This window comes from Pollachius pollachius (genome assembly GCF_949987615.1).
Source record: "Pollachius pollachius genome assembly, chromosome: 10".
NCBI classification, from domain to species: Eukaryota; Metazoa; Chordata; class Actinopteri; order Gadiformes; family Gadidae; genus Pollachius; species Pollachius pollachius.
This window is the reverse complement of record NC_136943.1, coordinates 5,210,554-5,230,118: the sequence shown is the minus strand read 5'-3', so window position 1 is coordinate 5,230,118 and position 19,565 is coordinate 5,210,554. Positions and strand designations below refer to the sequence as shown.

General features: G+C 48.7%; 1 protein-coding gene across 1 annotated transcript; it reads left to right on the top strand.

Annotated features, from left to right (window-relative positions):
- Window positions 1-1,410: 1,410 nt before the first annotated feature.
- On the top strand, window positions 1,411-19,529 carry pcdh2ac (protocadherin 2 alpha c; the record flags this gene model as incomplete). The annotated part of the gene is made up of 4 exons (XM_079744378.1): window positions 1,411-3,999; window positions 7,613-7,677; window positions 10,565-10,650; window positions 18,655-19,529. 4 exons carry the CDS (start codon window positions 1,411-1,413, stop codon window positions 18,963-18,965), a joined length of 3,051 nt encoding a protein of 1,016 aa, XP_079600504.1. The 3' UTR covers window positions 18,966-19,529.
- Window positions 19,530-19,565: the final 36 nt, after the last annotated feature.

Below are 19,565 nucleotides of genomic sequence, written 5' to 3'. Positions count from 1 at the left end.
GATACAAGTATGTTTAAGTAACATGGAACAAATACAGCTAATTAGACAGTCTTTAGGCTGACATTTGAAGCCTGTAGCACAGAAAATGAATATCTGCTTTGAGATGTGTCTGTCTGAGTGAATGCATGTGTGTCATGTGATCTAACGTGTTTGCTGTTGTCCTTCTGAACTTTAGTATTTTTCTGAAGGGTGGTTAGCCAATATCTGGCTTCCAGGGAGGTTTGTGCCTTCATGAACACAAATGAGAATCTGTGTATCAGAGCATTTAATAATATGAGGCAAAGCACCCCTCACCTTTTTCCCCAATAATTATTCCCTTAAAATAATCCATGCATGTAACACCTATAATCGTCGTAGGCCACTGGAATGTTCACTTGTGGCTTAACAGCTCTTTACCTTAAATAGGATACAGTGAAATGTGGTTTTCGATCCTGTCACATCTTTTGCCACCATCTTGCCTAGGATTTCTCTTGATTTTCTATTTTCTCATTAAAATCGTTTATGAGTGTGCATCTCCAAAATCTTATTTTAAAGGGTTAGTTAGCCCTTCTCCTTAGCCCTACACCTCAATGAAACGACTATTGGGACAGCCCTTCCCTACGCGTGAACGCGCAAAATCGAGTGGGTAGGTCGGGGCAAATTGGGAATGGGCCAAAACTGAAAACAACATTTACCATGTTTACCCTCAGAAACGCGCTGCGCAAATATAATGCTTATTTAAAAAACAGATTATTCATGCATGTATTATTCATACATTATCTGTCTTCTCTAGCAAAAGTGTTACCAGAGAACACAAATAAACGACGGAAAATGATGTCCCATTAGTTATCCTCCATTTTCCCTCCCCCGTGTCACCTTACGGGCTCGGTAAAAAAAAAAGGGCGGTGGCAGTCCATCCTCTCACTGAAAAAATCCGACGCGACCCGAATGCCTCTATCGAAGTCGGTGTTTCTAAAACAGCCTCAACGAATACATACGCAACGCAAATAAAACATAGTTTTATGTCATGAGCCAACGTTTAGTTCACATTTTACGCTTTTAACGGAGGTACTGAGATGTAACCAACACGAACGAGCGGCTCCCCCCTCCCCCGTCGCTCACCGAGAGGAAGAAAGAGGCGAGGGAGCGCGCAGCAGGCAGCACCACGGAGACAGGGAAACAAGAGCCGCGCGCCGAGCAGCGAGAGGAAGAAAAAAAACATAGACCTTACAGACAAAGGAAAACATGGACATGCAAAGACCTTTTCCGTTGAAACAGGCACGTGTACACGAAAGGATTTGTCGGTGGTCCTGCACATATTTGGAATGAACGGACCCTTCTCCCAATGTTAATGAGGCGGGTGAGTGCGCACAGCGAGCTAAAAAGGCGGACAGGTTTCTTTATCCCGTCTGCAAACACTGCCTGCTTGCGATGGCCGTGGCTTCGCGATGCAGTAAGAGCCTAAAGACGAATGTGCCTTTTTATTTATATTTGATGATTTTTGTATTCAGTGGCCTTACAAATGCACAAATACAGTACGCTATTCCGGAGGAGTTGGAGAGCGGTGCTGTGGTCGGTGACATTGTGCGGGACTTGGGTTTAGACCCGCGAACGCTCTCCACACGACGAATGAGAATCACCTCGGACAGTGGACGGAGATATTTCACCATCAATCACAAAAGTGGAAAGCTATTGGTGAGTGAACGCATTGACAGAGAGGCAATTTGTGAATTCGGCGGCACCTGCTTTCGAAACCTGGAAATAGTCGTTGAAAGTCCATTGGAAACGCACAACGTAGCAGTGGAAATCCTTGATGTGAATGATAACGCGCCACAATTCCCCAGAGATGAATATCAACTTGAGGTACCGGAGTCTGCGGTCACTGGCACCCATTTCAGCCTCGAGGGCGCACAGGATGCGGATGACGGTACCAACTCGGTGAAACTGTACCGCCTCAGTCCAAACGACCACCTGGCGCTGGACTCAATCAAACCCCTATCGAACAGTAAGCACATTGAACTCACCCTCAAGAAGCCTTTTGACCGAGAGCATAAGTCTTCTCACCAACTCATCCTATTAGCTGTTGATGGCGGCACACCACAGCGTACTGGCACAGCCAAAATTAACATACGCGTGTTGGACTCCAATGACAACGTTCCCGCCTTCGACAACTCTGTGTACAAAGTGAAACTATCCGAGAACTCCCCCAGGGGGGCCCTGGTGATCCGGTTGAACGCCACGGACCGTGATGAGGGCTCCAACGGGGAGGTGTTCTACTCTTTCAATAGCTACACACCGGAGAGAGTCAGACAGATGTTTTCTCTGGACACCAACACAGGTGAGATCAGGGTGAAGAACAACATTGACTATGAGGAGACCAACTCATATGAGATGTACATCCAGGCCATGGACCGAGGGCCGTCTCCGGTGGCGGTCCATTGCAAGGTGGTGGTGGAGGTCTTGGATGTGAACGACAACATCCCAGATATCGTGCTGTCCTCTCTCTCCAGCCCCGTCCGCGAAGACGCCCGGCCCGACACCGTGGTAGCGCTGATCAGCGTCAACGACCGGGACTCGGGAAAGAACAAACAGGCGACCCTGGAGATCATGCCCGGCCTGCCCTTCAGGATCAAATCCTTCCGCAACCACTACACCGTCGTCACCGCTGCCTTCCTGGACAGGGAGTCGGTCTCGTCCTACAACATCACGGTCATCGCCGTCGACGAAGGCTCTCCGCCTATGTCCTCCCGCATGACGTTCAAAGTGGAGGTGGCGGATGTGAACGACAACCCGCCCCGCTTCGAGCAGACGTCGTACACCGTCTACGTGCCAGAAAACAACGCGCCCAGCGCCTCCCTGTGCGTGGTCAAGGCCTCCGACGAGGACGCCGGAGAGAACGCCCGCATCACCTACACGGTCCTCAACGACAACAACCACGGCATCCCCGTGGCCAGCTACGTCAGCATCAAGCCCGACACGGGTGAGGCCTTCGCCCTGCGGGCCTTCGACTTTGAGAAGCTCCGGGAGTTTCACTTCCAGGTCAAAGCGCAGGACAATGGCGTGCCGCACATGTCCCGCGTCGCCACCATCTACGTTTACATCATGGACCAGAATGACCACCCGCCCAAGATCATGCACCCGCCCGCCAACGGCACGCGCATCACCGAGACGCTGATGAAGAACGCGGAGGCCGGCGTGCTGGTGACCAAGGTGCTGGCCTGGGACGGGGACGCCGGGGAGAACGCCTGGCTGCTGTACGTCCTGGACCCCACCAGCACTGACGTGGACCTCTTCAAGGTGCACGAGCACACGGGCGAGATCCGGACCACGCGGCGCGTCATCGAGGACAACGCCACCTCCTTCACGCTGACGGTGCACGTGCGCGACCACGGCCTGCCGGTGCTCACCTCCACCGCCACCCTGCACGTGCACGTCCTGGAACTGCCGCCCAAGGTGGGGCCCGACCCCAAGCGCGTCACCCGGCCCAGCCGTCGCCTCAGGTTCTCCAACGTCACCCTCTACCTCATCATCGCCCTGAGTGCCACCACCTTCGTCTTCCTTGTCACCATCTTCGTGCTGGCCATCGTGCGTTGCCATGCCTACTGCACCCAGCCCGGCTCCTGCTGCCCCTGCTGCGTGTCCAAGAAGGCCATGGCGGAGGCCCAGTCCTTGGCGGCTGTTTCTGCAGGTGGAGGAGGAGGAGGTGGAGGAGGAGGAGGAGGAGGAGGAGGAGGAGCCACAGGCGGACTGGTGGCAGGACAACCTAACAACAATGTGGCGTTGCGGCGGGACCTCAAGGTAGAGCCTCGCTACATCGAGGTGCGGGGCAACGGTTCCATGACCAAGACGTACTGCTACAAGACGTGTCTGACCGCCACGTCGGGCAGCGACACCTTCATGTTCTACAACACGGGCCGGCCCCACAGCGGGACCTGGGGCTCGGGCTACGTCACCAGTCAGAGTGGACACAGCCAAATGTTTGTAAGGAGACTCAGTATGCCAGATGCCGCCGCCATTCAGGTGTGTGCCATCGGAGATCTGCTTCTTTATTATTATACAGGGGCATATGAATACTATGAGATAGGCCCGCTTGATGTTTATCATTCAATCAGCCGCCATCTGAAGTTAAATAGATCGCTTGAAGCATTAAAGGTATTTCGTTTTTAGTCAAGAATTGGCCGTTTAACATTCCCTCAGTAGTTATTTATACTCTAAATACAGCAACAACAAAAATAATATTCTACTTCTTACAATGTGCTTTGCCTTCAAATAGGTTTCTAAATCATGCTGGTGAATGAATGGATGAATGCATGGGTGGTTGCATAATATTGTGGTTATCAAATATGGTCATGACTTGAAAAAGATTGCAAGAAGGGATGCTGACATTGAAAAGTAGTCTTCCTGGCGGAGCTGTAGGAAGGAAAGATCAAGAGCTTTCACTGAGTGGGAGGGCACACACACTCCATGGAAGTGTCGGCGTAGTTTACCATGGAGCTGTCATATATATATATGATGATTCAGGCTGTCGTATGGAAAATGCCTCGAAATGATCTCGCTCCATCTCTCCCTCCTTCTCACTCTTCACTCTATGCGTCAGCCTGTTAGAATCTCTACAATGCATTCTTCATCGAATCATAGTACAGATCGTCTACACTCTAAGCTTGATTTATGTTGCTATGCTAAAAAGGACATTGGCTACACATATGCTTAGTTTAGATTCAAGCATTTATTTCTTAGTACTTTCCGTATGTTTCTTGTACACACTACTTTTATGTGGCATGCTGTAGGCTTTGTGCCTGCCTGCTATGTCACGTAGTTGTCTGCCCAGCCTGCCTGGGCATCTGGTTTTGGGGTCCCTTATTGGTCTGTCCAGCCTGGCTGGCTCCTGGGTGATGTAGCGGTCTCTCCAGCCTGGCTGGCTCCTAGGTCATGTAGCGGTCTCTCCAGCCTGGCTGGCTCCCAGGTCATGTAGCGGTCTCTCCAGCCTGGCTGGCTCCTAGGTCATGTAGCGGTCTCTCCAGAGTGGCTGGCTCCTAGGTCATGTAGCGGTCTCTCCAGAGTGGCTGGCTCCTAGGTCATGTAGCGGTCTCTCCAGAGTGGCTGGCTCCTGGGTCATGTAGTGCTATGTCCAGCCTGACTTGCTCCTAGGTCATGTAGTGGTCTGCCTGGGCATCAGGTTCTGGGTTCCACTAGTCTAGTGGTCTCTCCAGCCTCCCAGGCAGTCGTTGAGGGAATTAAGACAGCCACATTCAAACAAATCAATGCCTAATGATATGGATGATGTTAACAATATTATTCCGTAAGCCAGCTCTGCAGGGTTATTTATTGCCTTGTTTAAAACGGGGCAAAATAAAACTAAAATCACAAACAAGACGATTAACGTGTAAATACTTGTTCCGTTGTCCGCTGGCAGTCTGCTCATTAAATGCCAGTCATGTTTCTTCTCGCTGTGTGATTATGTGGCAACGGCACGGTCCCCAACACCGCCTGGATTGGTTAGGGGCTGAGCAGGCGGGCGGGGCGATGTGATTGGATAACATGTTGATGGCGAGCACTGTGAGCCCTGTATCCATGCAGGGAGGGGCCACTTAGAGGCAGAGAGGGAGGGAGGGAGTGGGAGGGAGAAAAAAAGACTTGGAAAAGGGAGGGGAGAGGCCAGTGTATTTGCCTTGTTGATTCCCTGATACAGGGAACAATACCCAACCAGACAATAGCCCAGAAGACATGGAGCCCCCCTGGGAGTTCCTTGTTTGCTTGATCCCTCTCCAACCTATTATGTTTAGCCATTTCAAATGAAAAAAAGCCATGTTTTCTGTTTATTTATTTTCAGAGGAATACATGTTGTATTTACATTGCCTTGGTGTGGGAGGCTAGTGTGTTTTTCCTAAATGTCCTAAGTCCTTATCTGCGAGGAATGCAGGCTCTGTGTTCCTTTGGGAATGGGTCTGTTTTGGACATTTCTACAATCCAGATGCTTCCGAAAGCATCTGCATTTGCTAACCATCCGAAGGATGAGCCAACGTGTGCCTACGGCTGCTGTTACGTTGAAGCCAACCAAATGCTTTATCTAGTAAACACTCCTTATCACTATTTGTTTCTGGAACTACAGCTACCGATATCGTTTTGCTAGTTTCTTACATTGTCCGTCACATGGACACCATAGGTCCCTGCTGGCTGTGAGTAATGACAGAAGACACACCAGGCTTTTCTCATTAGGCCACAGATATTGGATTTCAAAGCTGATGAAAGTCCGCTACAGATCCGACGAGGTCGATTCCACTTCCACAGCGGGCAAACATGGTAGATGTTAATGGTTCTCATTATGGACTACGTTGGACCAAGATGAAGTAGTGTTCTGTCTCACAGTGAGCCACAGGGTCAGAATGAATGCAAATATAAGCTCACTTGGTCCCTGCGGTTGAACAAGGGCTCATTTAATTCCGCTCTGAAATTGCATGTAGTGGATTCATCCAGCATCGCGTCCATCCATTGACCACATCCATCGGTCAGCTTCAGCCCCTGTCCAGCAGAGCACCACCACGATATATCTCCTTTCAGGCATTAGAGTCTCACTCTGCACAGTGAAAAATACTCTACATAGCCAGCAGACAGGCCGATGCATTATGTGGAGGCAATTCTCCCTCTACTTGGCTCTATGTTATGTGATGCAGATGTCACAATGAGTGTGTGACCAGGTGCAGAGCTGGTGCAGTTTAGCTGGTATCTCACCCCCCATCCATCTGCTCCCCCCTTCACCACCTGTGTCCTTGAGAGGAAATAGAAAACAAGGGATGGGGTTTGAGGAGGGGGTGGGTGTGGCAATGAGGAGGGAGCACTGCACGGTTACCATGGTGAGACCTGTCAGACCCAGCCAGGCGAGCCGCCTGGCTGGGCCACGCAAGGATTTGAAACGAGGCAAGGATGATGAAATGAGGGAGAGGGAGCATAAGAGCCAAGGGGGTGAGGGGTGAGTACAGAGAGGCAGCACATTAGGTGGGTTCCGGAGCTGGCATCGGTACTGTAAATGAAGCCATTAGTGCAACAGTACCTCAAAATCATCCTGTTGGCTCGGCAGATTCTTTCGACGAAGGCGTCCCTCTCATTTTGAAAGCATAATGGAAAATAGCAGGGATGCATTGAGAGAGCGGAGGAGAGGGAGATGGAGCAGCTGCAGCCTCTAATGGAGTCCATAAGCACTTTTATCGCAGCCAGGTCGCCATGGTAACACAACAGGCATGATTGGGCAGAAGAGCCCCACCTGGGACGGGGGAAGAGAGAGTATGAGTCTGTGTGTGTGAAGAGAGACGGGGTCACCGGGCCACGGGGCAGAGCGTCTTCAAAGTCATTCTCTCTCCAGGGGTCGGGGGCGGGGGGGGGTGTTGGCAGGCTTTAACTCATCACCATGTTTCCCTCCACAGACCCACGGCAAGCTGTCAACATCCTCACGTCTGTGTCTATGTGTGTGTGGGCAAAGGCGTGTGCGTGTGTGTGTGTGTGTGTGTGCACGCTGTACACTTTTCTACCATCACTTTTTAATGAGAAGGTATTGAATGAGTTTTCTTTTCCCCTGAAACGGGGGATCTCTTCAGTGGTACTTAAGACTACAATCCTTCTCCGTTTCTCTGTGTTGCAGCCCAGGGCACCTAATGCAGACTGGCGGTATTCAGCCTCCCTGAGAGCCGGAGGTGTAATGCAGAGGTAAGCACGCAAATCCCCGTTTGTATTTTGCCGCAGTAGTCGTCCAGAACTGTTGGCCCTAGTTCACCCGAGTCCTATCGTTGTCCATGATGTTATTATTATTTTATTAGTATGTGGTGTTAAAAGGCACATTTGCTGTACAATTCCTCCCTCTGTTTTACATACATTCTGTCACAAAAGACAAAATAACTGCTCAGTGTACAATTATTATTATTATTATGATAAACTGCACAAATCATGATATCACAGTGTTGAGATCAGAACATGTTTTTCATCTCAAAACGAGCATTGGAAAGCGTAGTGGTTGGGCGAGCACATTTAACAAGCGGGGAGTAAAGAGGACATGCTGCTCTTCATTGCCCAAGGAGGGGGGGCTTTAACAGATGGGCAGCGATGGTCTGAGAGGAAGTGGTCAGGTACACAGCAACTCCACATTCCTGTGTGTGTTGTAGCGGGGTGGGGTGGGGGGGGGGGGGGGGCATGGGGCAAGTTCCCCATGAGCCAATGAGCCTTATACCTGTCGTGAGGTTAGTGAGGCCCCGGCCCGAACCAGGGGCCTCGTTAAAGCTGATAGGGGCCCGGTTAACGAGCTGTGGCAGGCCTAGCATGATGGAGCCAGCCAAGTGAATGAAATAAACCCCACTGTTAAGAGGCAGTTTAATGGTACTGTACCACCAACACACCCATGATACACACACACCACACACACACACACACACACACAGGCCGGTGATGTCATGCATATTGACGATGGCTAGCCAACCAGTCCCTTTTGTCCAGGCAAAACTTAAGTAGGTCATCTGTCATTTCCCCTTGTGTTATACATGTACAGATACACACACACACACACACACACACACACACACACACACACAAAGCCCACAGTATATCCGAACTGCTGTGGCAGAGGAGATGAAGAGCTTGATAGATGACACAATGCACCACACTGTCTCAGCATCTGTCCTGGTCTAGACTGCAGTCTACATTGACTGGCCACATCCTATGAGCTTTGTTTGATTCATAGAGTAAAAAAATCATGCATTAATCTGTACAAGTAACCATGTACAACCTACGTGTGTGTGTGTGTGTGTGTGTGTGTGTGTGTGTGTGTGTGTGTGTGTGTGTGTGTGTGTGTGTGTGTGTGTGTGTGTGTGTGTCAAATAAATATGAGTGCACAGCATCCGAGTGTCATTAGTGTTACAGTCCCTTATAATTACAGCAGGGCTTAATGAGGGTTAATATGCTTGGCTGAATCACTCAAATGTATTAAGTCGGTTTCCGTCAGATGTCAGCACTGAAGTGTTTTCAACTTCCTCCAACCCCCTCAGAACTCCATTACCAGCCTGGGGTGTCCGCTCACATGCTTATAGACTCTGGTATGATTAGAGTTTGTTGAAAGGGTTTATAGGGGATTTTAGAAACCAAAGCCTGAATCATCATAAGTCATACTCCAAAAGAAGAAGAGATTTGAAATGCCTGACCATTTGATTCACAAAACATTGGTGGTGGGTAGCATGGCTCCGTTCCCACCCTCATCACTGCAACGAGCAACAAACCGAAATGTGTGGGGAACAACCATCTGGAGAGGGCATGTGGGGTTGGGACGGTAAAGCGGAGAGGGGAGAGGAAGGATCGAAGCAGCATGTTATTTGTCCCGTGTTTGACATGAATAATTAATGAGAGCATCTCTACGACCTCAGTGCATTGGAAGCACTTAAAATGGCCTCCATCGTCTCATCACAACCCTATTATACTCCGTAACGACGATGAGACACACAGAGATCAGTGGGCTCACGTGTGCAACACGTTCTTAGTCATATGACATGGAACATTTAACAGTGTGAAAACCGGCGAGGAGATGATGCAGATGATGCACTGAGAAGGGGTGGGGGCGGGAGAGAGCAGGGATGGAATAGGAGCCGGGGGGATGGGGAGCAATCTGTGGTTGTCTGACCTTGGGAAGACACACACGCACACGCGCACACACACACACACACACACACACTAGGGTTTCATGTTTCACTACCCTTCGTATCACCTCCCTAACTGGCTCTTTTTTTAATCATCTTTCTTTCACGACAGCCAATCGATTTAAATCACAGAGTAATGGAATTGATTCAATGGTGCTTGCGTTGTGCGTGTTATTTTAGAATCTCCTTCTTTGAGGGAGAGACAATGATTTGAATGAAAACAGCCAGCCAACCAACAGTGCTCTTCTAACCCTAACAGACGTATAAGCTTTCGGAGACCTGGTTCCGAATTGGGGGGACAGGGAGTGCAGAGGCAGATTAAAATGAAACAGTAACAGGCTGGGGTTGAGATTGAGGGCTAAACCCCTGGGTTATATAATCGTACTAGCAGATTTACGTCCAGTCAATCTTTGGGGCATGTTCTAAGTAGTTCACGTGGACATGCACACATGCACCAAAACAAGCATGATCACTCACTCAGACACACACAAACACACCCCTCACCAGTATCCAGGTCCTTAAGAAATAAAAGAGAAAAGGGACCATTGGGAAAAGGGGTGCTCATAGCACCTCAGGTTGTAAATGCAGTAAGCCATCTTGGCTTTGGTTGTTTTTGAAATTGCACTGGCCTCCAGTGAGCAATAACATCTGTAATCTCTACACCAGAGAATGGTATGAACACGCAGGGTGATAATCTTAATCCTCATCTCAAATTGCCACCCGTTGCTCTTCACGCTGTCATCCTCACTATCAGAGTTTAATTTGGTAATGCTGTTCATCATCTGACTGACCATGTTGGGAGCATTGAGCTTTTGATGGGACTTTGAAAATGATGAGGTTTGCGGTGTTGTTCGTGCAGTCTGATAGGAGGGTTGCGGTGTGTAACCAGTCGTGTTTGTGTGGCTGTCTGTTTCCAGCTCGGTGCACATGGAGGAGTCTGCGGTGATGCAGGGAGCCCAGGGGGTCCTGGTCCAGAACTGGCCAACAGTGTCCAGTGCTGCCGGTAAGTTCACTGACTGACCTGATTTGGACCCAACACACACACACACACACACTAAACCCTACCTGACATGAACCAAAACACAACCAGTGCCTTTTGTGGGCAGTTGCAATGAACCGATAATTCAAAGAAGAATTGTTCATTTTCAATAGACACGCCACATACCATGCCTCAGATAGGGGCCGCTCTATAACAGGGGCAGCTTCTGAGTTCAGCTGTAATCGTTTTGACATCTTCTAAAAGCTGTATCAGACCAGAGGGATGTAATATCGCCATGGAATAGAAAGATAGCGAATATGAAGCCACGGTCTACGTTTGTCACTACCGTGATGTGCTGTGAGGAGAGGAAATGGCAGCTGTTGCGTAGGCGTAGATGGCTATCTGGGCGCTCTGCAACAGGAAGGCGGACAAGGCAAAGAGAGTTATCGAGGAGGACGGACATAGTGTACAGTTTATTTGGATTATCTCCAGAGATTATGAGCACAAAAAGGTCATAAGGGAATAAATCAGACGATCCCTCTATCATTAGATGAGTCAGCAAAGTACGACTCTCCCAACACACTGAACCGCTCGGCTGTGTCCTCCTTCTGACCATAAATAACCTGGGCCGCCTATACTAGATGTGCGTCTTGGCTCTGAGCAGCGGAACGGTACACTGTCTCCAGACCAGGCCATAACATGAAGGGGCCAAACAATACATGCAAAGCACGCCAAGTGAACAGACAACCTGGCTGGTTCTGGAAGGTCAGCCGACCTGCTAGGAGACACTAAGAAAGTTAGCCTGTGCTGGGAGACGCTAGGGAAGCTAGCCTGCGTTGGGAGACACTAGGGAAGCTAGCCTGCGTTGGGAGACGCTAGGGAAGCTAGCCTGTGTTGGGAGACACTAGGGAAGCTAGCCTGTGTTGGGAGACCAGGAAAGCTAGCCTGTGTTGGGAGACGCTACGGTAGCTAGCCTGTGTTGGGAGACGCTAGGGAAGACAGCCTGTGCTGGAAGACAGTAGGGAAGCTAGCCTGTGTTGGGAGACCAGGGAAGCTAGCCTGTGTTGGGAGACGAAAAGGGCGGGACAGAGGGGTGGACAATGTGGGCGAGGATGACAACTGCAATTACAGTTCAGGAAAAAGAAAAAGGCCATATTGTGGCACTTACAGCTGCCCATGTGACCCGGTTGATGTGCTCTTGTGTACAGGAGGCAAGGGGCCGACAACCTGACAAACTGCCCAAACACTCCCTAATGGTCTTTTCAGATCCACCGTAATGCCAACACACACACACACACACACACACACACACACACACACACACACACACACATATGCACTTACTCAGCCATCGATTTCCTGCCTATAGGCTGAGAACTGTCAGGCTGCAGGTGCTTGAACATACCGGGGTAGAGAGAGGGGGACGGGTAGTGATATATAGAGAGATTTACAGCTGTATTAAGGAAGAGAGTGGTGGAGGTACTGGGAATCTGTGTACGCATCAGGCTAGCTGTTCTGCTCTAGCTGATATAGCAATACAAATCGTAGGAATAAACTTGCTGAAGATTGCTTCCCCATCACAAAAATAAACCCATTTGCCCAACGTCTAAAACGGTTGAGGACTTCAATGTATCTGTGTTCATGGTTATAGAAGTAACACTTCTATGTATAGTAAGTAACACGATGGAACAGATGGAAGACGATAGCACAGGCGATGGAGCAGGTTCAGATTCCTGTTTTGTACCTGGCTGTGAGCCTGCTACAAACCAGCTTCAGCAGGCAACGCCCCGGTTCCTTTTCCTCTGGTTCAAAATGCTGCGGCACCGCTCTCTGTACACGTGCACGGAGGCATGGGGCTGTTTTGGGTTGCTGTGATTTATTGTGTGTGTGGATTTATTGTGTGTGCGTGTGCTGCAGCGGCCGTGGCAGATGGAGCGCAGTGCACGCCCAGATTAACAGACTTACATTAACAGAATCAGGGTCTCTCTCTCTCTCTCTCTCTCTCTCTCTCTCTCTCTCTCTCTCTCTCTCTCTCTCTCTCTCTCTCTCTCTCTCTCTCTCTCTCTCTCTCTCTCTCTCTCTCTCACAATCTCGACACTTAGTGCAGTGCACACTGGTGAGGAGGGAAGAGAAACAAAGGCAGGAAAAGAGAGAAACCAGCCAGGGATAACATGGTGATCGGTCCAGAAACGTGATGGATGAAGAGGCCAGTGAGGATAGGTGAGGCAGATGTTGAAAGAGAGAGAGTTGTTGAGGAAGGGTTATGGTGCTGTTGCTAGGGCAGAATGGCTGAAGCAAACACGAGAGAGAGAGAGAGAGCTGCATTATTCTCCATCAGCAACAGCATTGTCACCCTGACTCCCATGTCCTACTGCTTCACTGGAGGATGTAGTTTCCACGGCAACCATTCATGGCCATACAGATTGGCTAGCGAGAGAGAGAGAGAGAGAGAGGGGTGTTGGGTGTGTGGAGAGGGAGAGAGAGAGATGGAGCATGGATGAAAAATGGGATGCTTGGACAGGCATGAGGCACTGGGAGAGGGGGGTACAAGCATATGGCCCAGTACTGAAAGATAGGGGCCACTCGGGAAATCATTAGAAGAGGTTTGGAAATGAATGCAAAATTTAAACAAAACAAAACAGTGTATACTGAATAGGGAAGTGAAGAAACTTGATGTAGCTAGAGGGGGCGTATGGAACACTGTTCATGTGTACGTTTGGAAACCGTAAGCACCGATGTGAGAGACTTTTCAACATGCAACACTCAAAGGGATGAAGGTGTATAGCACATTAGAGATTGGACGGGGCGAGAGCTAGGGAATCTGTGTTAGAAGGAGAGAGGGAAGGACAACGACCCACATACATCTCGGCTGTGCTTTACTGCAGGGGTGGAAGTATTTTCATCAATGGCCTATCTGCACTATAATTACATTCAACAATAAACACACACATTGACATGGATTGATTGCGATCAATTCAAACCTTTTATTGTCCACCACATCATGTACTCAAAATGAGGACCTACATTTAAAGGTGACATGCTAAGAGAAGCTACTGCATTAAAAGTGGAGATTCTGGAAATATCCAGACAAAGTAAGCTCCAGCAAAAACCTGAGGCCGGAGGTACTCAGGTGCCTGCAGAACTTTGTTAAGCGGACCAGCAAACCGCATCATTTGTCGAGATACAGCCGTTTAACAGGGTTTTCATGACTCCACCTGACCAGAACATTGACTGTTAGTTTTTGAAAGGCCCAAATATAGTAAAAACATTTCACCCTTAAGATGTTGTATCCGGGAGACGTTGAGTCCAAACTACCAGATACATCGATCATCTGTAGGGTATGCAGGAGTACCTGTTTTCAGGTACTGGGAGCCCATCGATAAGACGATAGAGGAAAAGAAAGGACACTAATGTTGAAACATAATAAGCCAAATCTCTCCTGATTTATCTCTACCCTGACAGTTTAGCAGGAACAGCCACTGAAACATTGCATTACATTTTTTCAATTGATCTATCAGGGACAGCAATGCAGTCAATACACAAATGCAGCGATATTGATGAAGTTGACGTCTGTACTGTACGTCTGAGGGTGTGAGCGTGAGTGTTCTGTCAATAAGGAAAAGCCTTAACGTTAAATTTGCCAATTGGCTTATATTAAAACATGTTCAGATACCCTTCCACTCTTCCTTCTTGACTCTCGCCCTCTCCGTCTCTGTGCCTTGGCAGAATGAATCCTCTCATCGACTAATGACTAGATGCTTGCCATTAAAAACCACCCTACTGATTAAGTGATGCTAGGTGTCTCTTAGCACATAGACACATTAACTCATTAACACTCATCCACGTTAATATAGATACCGATACTTCAACGAACACTTGGCAGACTCTCTCATAGTGAGGCTGATCAGGGTGAAGCTAGAGGGATAGATGGCCTCCGTCACCTGTCAGCTGACTCTTATGGGATCTCACACACACACACACACACACACAAAAGCAATGTCTTACCACCAACAGTGAGGAAATATATAGAGATATGAAAACCAACTTCCTTATGAAAAAACAGGGACATACACACACAATTAGAATTTCCGTATTTCTGGATAAAGGGGTGGGGCTCCAGTTGAGTATTTCCGATAATCTGTCACTGAATACGCTGAATATAGAAGAAAAGCACTTGACTCTTGAGTTCTTCTACTGACAATCCCACTCCTCTTTCCCCATTGTCTTTTAGTGATAGGGATCATGTTTCCCATGCACAACCGTGCGTACCTCCTAACCACCCTTCCTCCTCCTCCTCCTCCTCCTCCTCCTTCTCCCCGGTCTTGTTATGTAACGCTGCAGTGCGCTTCACTGCGCTTCCCCTGGACCAGCCGATGGCAGGGCCAGACGAGGGGATGAATGCAGAACTAGACATGGGAAAGTGGAGCTGCTAGCATTAAAGTGGCTGTGGATACAAACCTTGAATAGTACAGATGAGTGGAGAACCCAGCTTAAAACCACACACACACACACACACACAAACACACACACACACACACACACACACACACACACACACGAACAAAGATTTAGACTTGCCAAAAGATTGAACTCCAGGCGAGGAGCAGTGAGGGTTAGAATAGGGCTACAACAATGAAAACTCCCTAAGTAAAGCTGATGGATGATTGTGACGTTCATTGATACAAAATGCAAGATAAGGGATAGAATGAGATGCACAGGATGCAGGCGATTGACAGCGGCGTAAGCAGCTCACACAGAGAAAACGTTTAAGTGAGGTCCACTGGAAACTAAGATCACCATGAAAAACAAGTTGACCATGTGACAATAAGTGATCGCTGATTGCAAATCAATTGAACGTTACCATAACCGTTGTTCGACTCACTGAGGACGGGCGTTTTGCCTCTCACGCCACATTAGACGAAAAGGTCAGCAGGAGTCGAGACGTGCAGGCAGAGCAGCAGAAGACGATGAGCAGAGACATTGTGTGAGAAGGAGAGGAGAAAGATTTTGCTCTGCAACAGCCATCGACAAATCAGACAGAAGCAGTGACTGCGTGGGTCTCAGCATCGAGCTATAGGCGTTGGCCTTTATTGTTTCAGTCCTGAAGGGAAGGAAATGGCGAGATATAAGCGGTGATAAAGGGCAAATGTGGAACACGATATAAATAAGACGAAGATGAACAGCAAGATGCAGTCTCATTCACATGCAACAGCCTAGCAAAAGGCTCTTGACTTTTGGGCACAAATACGAAGGTTCATAAAAAGGAGTTTTCAAAGGGATAGGACAGAGTTTCAGAGTGATCTATTCTGTTAGACCGTATTTTGACAGTGGAACAGTATTTCACAGTGTGTCCCATTCAGCAGTTTCCCTCGCCCGACCCACAGCTCTAATGCATTTGACCCGGCTGCATTAGGGAGCAACCTCGCTGACCTCTCTCCAGACATGACTCAGGACACGACTCACAGGGACTGCTGCGGGTGCCCAACCTACCAACACCCCACCCCCCCCCCCCCAAGATGCTGCAGACAGTAAATTACAGAGAGGCCAAATCAGACCGTTGGAGAGTAGAGTCACTTTGCAGCCACAGTACTGTGCAGAGTGCAATGGCGTTGTCTACCTCGTCCACTTGAGTGTAATCACCCTGATTAGAACGTCAGCTGAGGACGTGTTTGACACTGGCTATCCCCATGTTGGAGGAAGCAGGAAGGTAGTGTGGCCCCACTTCCTGCGCTGCCACATCCTTATCTCCTCTGCTCTATCGTCTCTTGTCAAAGCCAATCTGATTCTCCTTCAGCCATGTGTCACAGCCGGTGAATGCCAAAGAGACTTTTTTGCAGATGGAATCTGGTATTTTTCCATTGCATACGCTGTATAACTTAGCAACCGGGGCCATTTTGTGTCCTTTTTAAAAAGACTGAACGAGAATCAAAACATGAAAGAAGTCCATTCTTGGTTCAGCTCGTCACACTCACACTCGATACTGCCCAGGGTGATGGCAAGGTTATGTCTCTTAAAATGCCGCCATGCACCACTGGAGCTCCCGCTACCTCAGATGCCTCATCCGCTACCCTGCAGACACCTACTATTATTATTATTATCTATTAGCAGACATCATATAGGTTTCAGATTTAAGTCTTATTTAAAAAAATATTATAAATTAATAGATCAATTTCAAGCAAAGGGAACAAATCCAACAAAGACAAAGAAAAGACGGTGTGCGTATCTCAATTTCCCCTAATAGTTTGCTAGAAATAACCGACCTGTTCTTATGACTTAGCTCCACTACTGTTTTCCAATACAGACATACCGTATTTAGCAGGTAACGTGGTTATAGGTGTAATAGCGGTCAGCGCAATCTATAATTTCAGACAGAAAGGCGGGTGTGTGTATATAGTGGCGAGGGGAAGTGGAATGGGTCAGACCAGGGGAACATGAAGTGAGACAGAGTCTTCTGGGCCCTGGGTATCACACGGGCACCGCTCCGTCAGCCAGACACCGCTCCTTCTGGTTGGGTGGACACCCGTTCAATTCATCTCCCTTTCGGACATAACTCAGGATAAAAGAGGCAAAGAAATAAATCGTGAGCGTCTCAGGGACATGCACCAAGTAGGTCAGTGCTGGGAGGAAGCCAGCAACGTGATTGGGTGGGTTGGGCTGGTTGCATGTGGAACTTTGTTGTTGAAGTTACCAAGTCTATCTCAGAGCACCAAATACATTATTAATTAATGTATTTGTTTAGAATGAGAGAATGGTCTCTCTCTCTCTCTCTCTCTCTCTCTCTCTCTCTCTCTCTCTCTCTCTCTCTCTCTCTCTCTCTCTCTCTCTCTCTCTCTCTCTCTCTCTCTCTCTCTCTCTCTCTCCAATGACTTGATAATACAGCTGCCACAAAATAACTCTACAATCTATTTAATACGGCGTGATTTGTGGCTGCCACTCCCCATCTCCCCCTGACATGATGGATTGGTCTGGAGAGACATGGAGGGTGTGGGGTCTCTGGTTCTGAGGAGATTGAGGGGCCGGTGGCGGAGTGGGGCCAGACATCGCTCTGTAATGGATTCGTAAGATGGAGAGCTAATAGATTAGAGTGTAGTGTGGAGCAGGCAGCATCACACCTGCGCTGTGGACAACTCCGGGCGATCCACCTGCGTGATGGCAGGAGGGTACACGCAGTGAGACGTAAAAATAAACACAATGTGTGTCCTTGAGCAATGAGAAAGACACACACACACACACACACACACACACACACACGCACACACAGAGTAACGCACTGCACCATTTTGTTGACCTGATCTGCATTCAGCAATCGGCTGTCTGATTGTGATGGAGGTCCACATTTCTTTTAATATCCGAACCTATGAAAATCGTTGCCATTAAAGTGCCAACATCGTGAACAATGAAATTAATATCACATATCACAATATCACATATCACATATCACAATATCACAACTCACATTATGGTGACTGGTTTGGTTCCCTCCCGACATGGTGTTTTAGCTAGCATTTAGGATACTTTTTATTTACTTTCTACAGCCATGTTCATCCGCTTGTTTATGTGATTGGCTGGGTTGACCTGCTGGTACTTAATAACTTACATAGAAGGGTTATACTTCAAGAGTTATTACCGCTTGGAAGAAGAAAAATATATGTTTTTCAGTACAAATTCAACAAAATCAGATCTCTGCATATGACCCGTCACTAGCAGGAGCAGTGGGCAGCCTAGCGACCAACTCCAGGTCTACTGCTGGTGCCTTGATCAAAGGCACTGGCAGGACTATTAAATAGGTCATATAATATTTGTTTTCCGGTGCTTTGAAACAACACTGGCAGATGTCCCACCGACTATCGTGCCAGTCCCTACAGCGTCGTCAGAACTATATCGCTCGATCGTAGGTAGATCGTACCTAATATAGACCGGACCTTTTAATGATGCATTGCAGTAGAATGACCCAGCGCACAGATGAGGTGTAGAACGACTAACTAAAGGCTCATGTTTTAACACCCCTCCGCCTTGCTTCTCCACCAGACGGTGACGGGGGAGAGGTGTCCCCCCCGATGGGAGCAGGGGTGGACAGCAACAGCTGGCACTTCCGCTACGGTCCTCCGGGGGTCCCCGGCGGTCCCCCGCAGCACCTGAAACCCGGCGAGGTGCCCCCCGAGGCCTTCATCATCCCCGGCTCCCCGGCCATCATCTCCATCAGGCAGAACCAGGGCGGAGAGGACGACAAGAGCGACTTCATCACCTTCGGCAAGAAGGAGGAGGCCAAGAAGAAGAAGAAGAAGAAGAAGGAGAAGAAGGACAAGAAGGACAAGGGCAAGGACGACGGCGATGACTAGAGGCGTGGGCGGGGGGGACGCGTCACCTGGGGGAAGGGCTGTTGTTAAAACAGAGGTACCAACTCATGATCCACCGGCAGGGGGGAAAGAAAGATAAGAAAAAATACAAATCACTACAGTTCTACAGGTTTCCCCCGGTTCTACTGTATCACATAGACACATCCCTTAATACTTAAGATCTCGGCCTCTATTATCTACTGCTGGCAATCCAACCCTAACCGAGATTTACGTTAGTGCCGCTCCTGTCTCGAGGAAAATGAATAATCGCGCATGGCTTGAAATTCAACAGATTTAACCAGGGCTACCGGCCGTCCACCTTGATGTAATCGACTTGCTATGCCCTCCACTGCTGGGAGTTTTGCCTTTTCACTCAGTGGGCATGTTGGCACCTCTGTATTACCTCCGCCCTCCGCCCCAACCATGATGTACAAACACTGCTCTTTGAGATGAAAGCGTATTCCTTGTATCAACAGCAACGACCACAACATGCTTCGTGCCAGCCATGAAAAACGACAGAAACGAAAAAAAAATACGTCAGGAGCAAAAGAAAAAGAAAGGCAGGCAGATGACACGCATTTATGAACGATGCAATGTGATTTC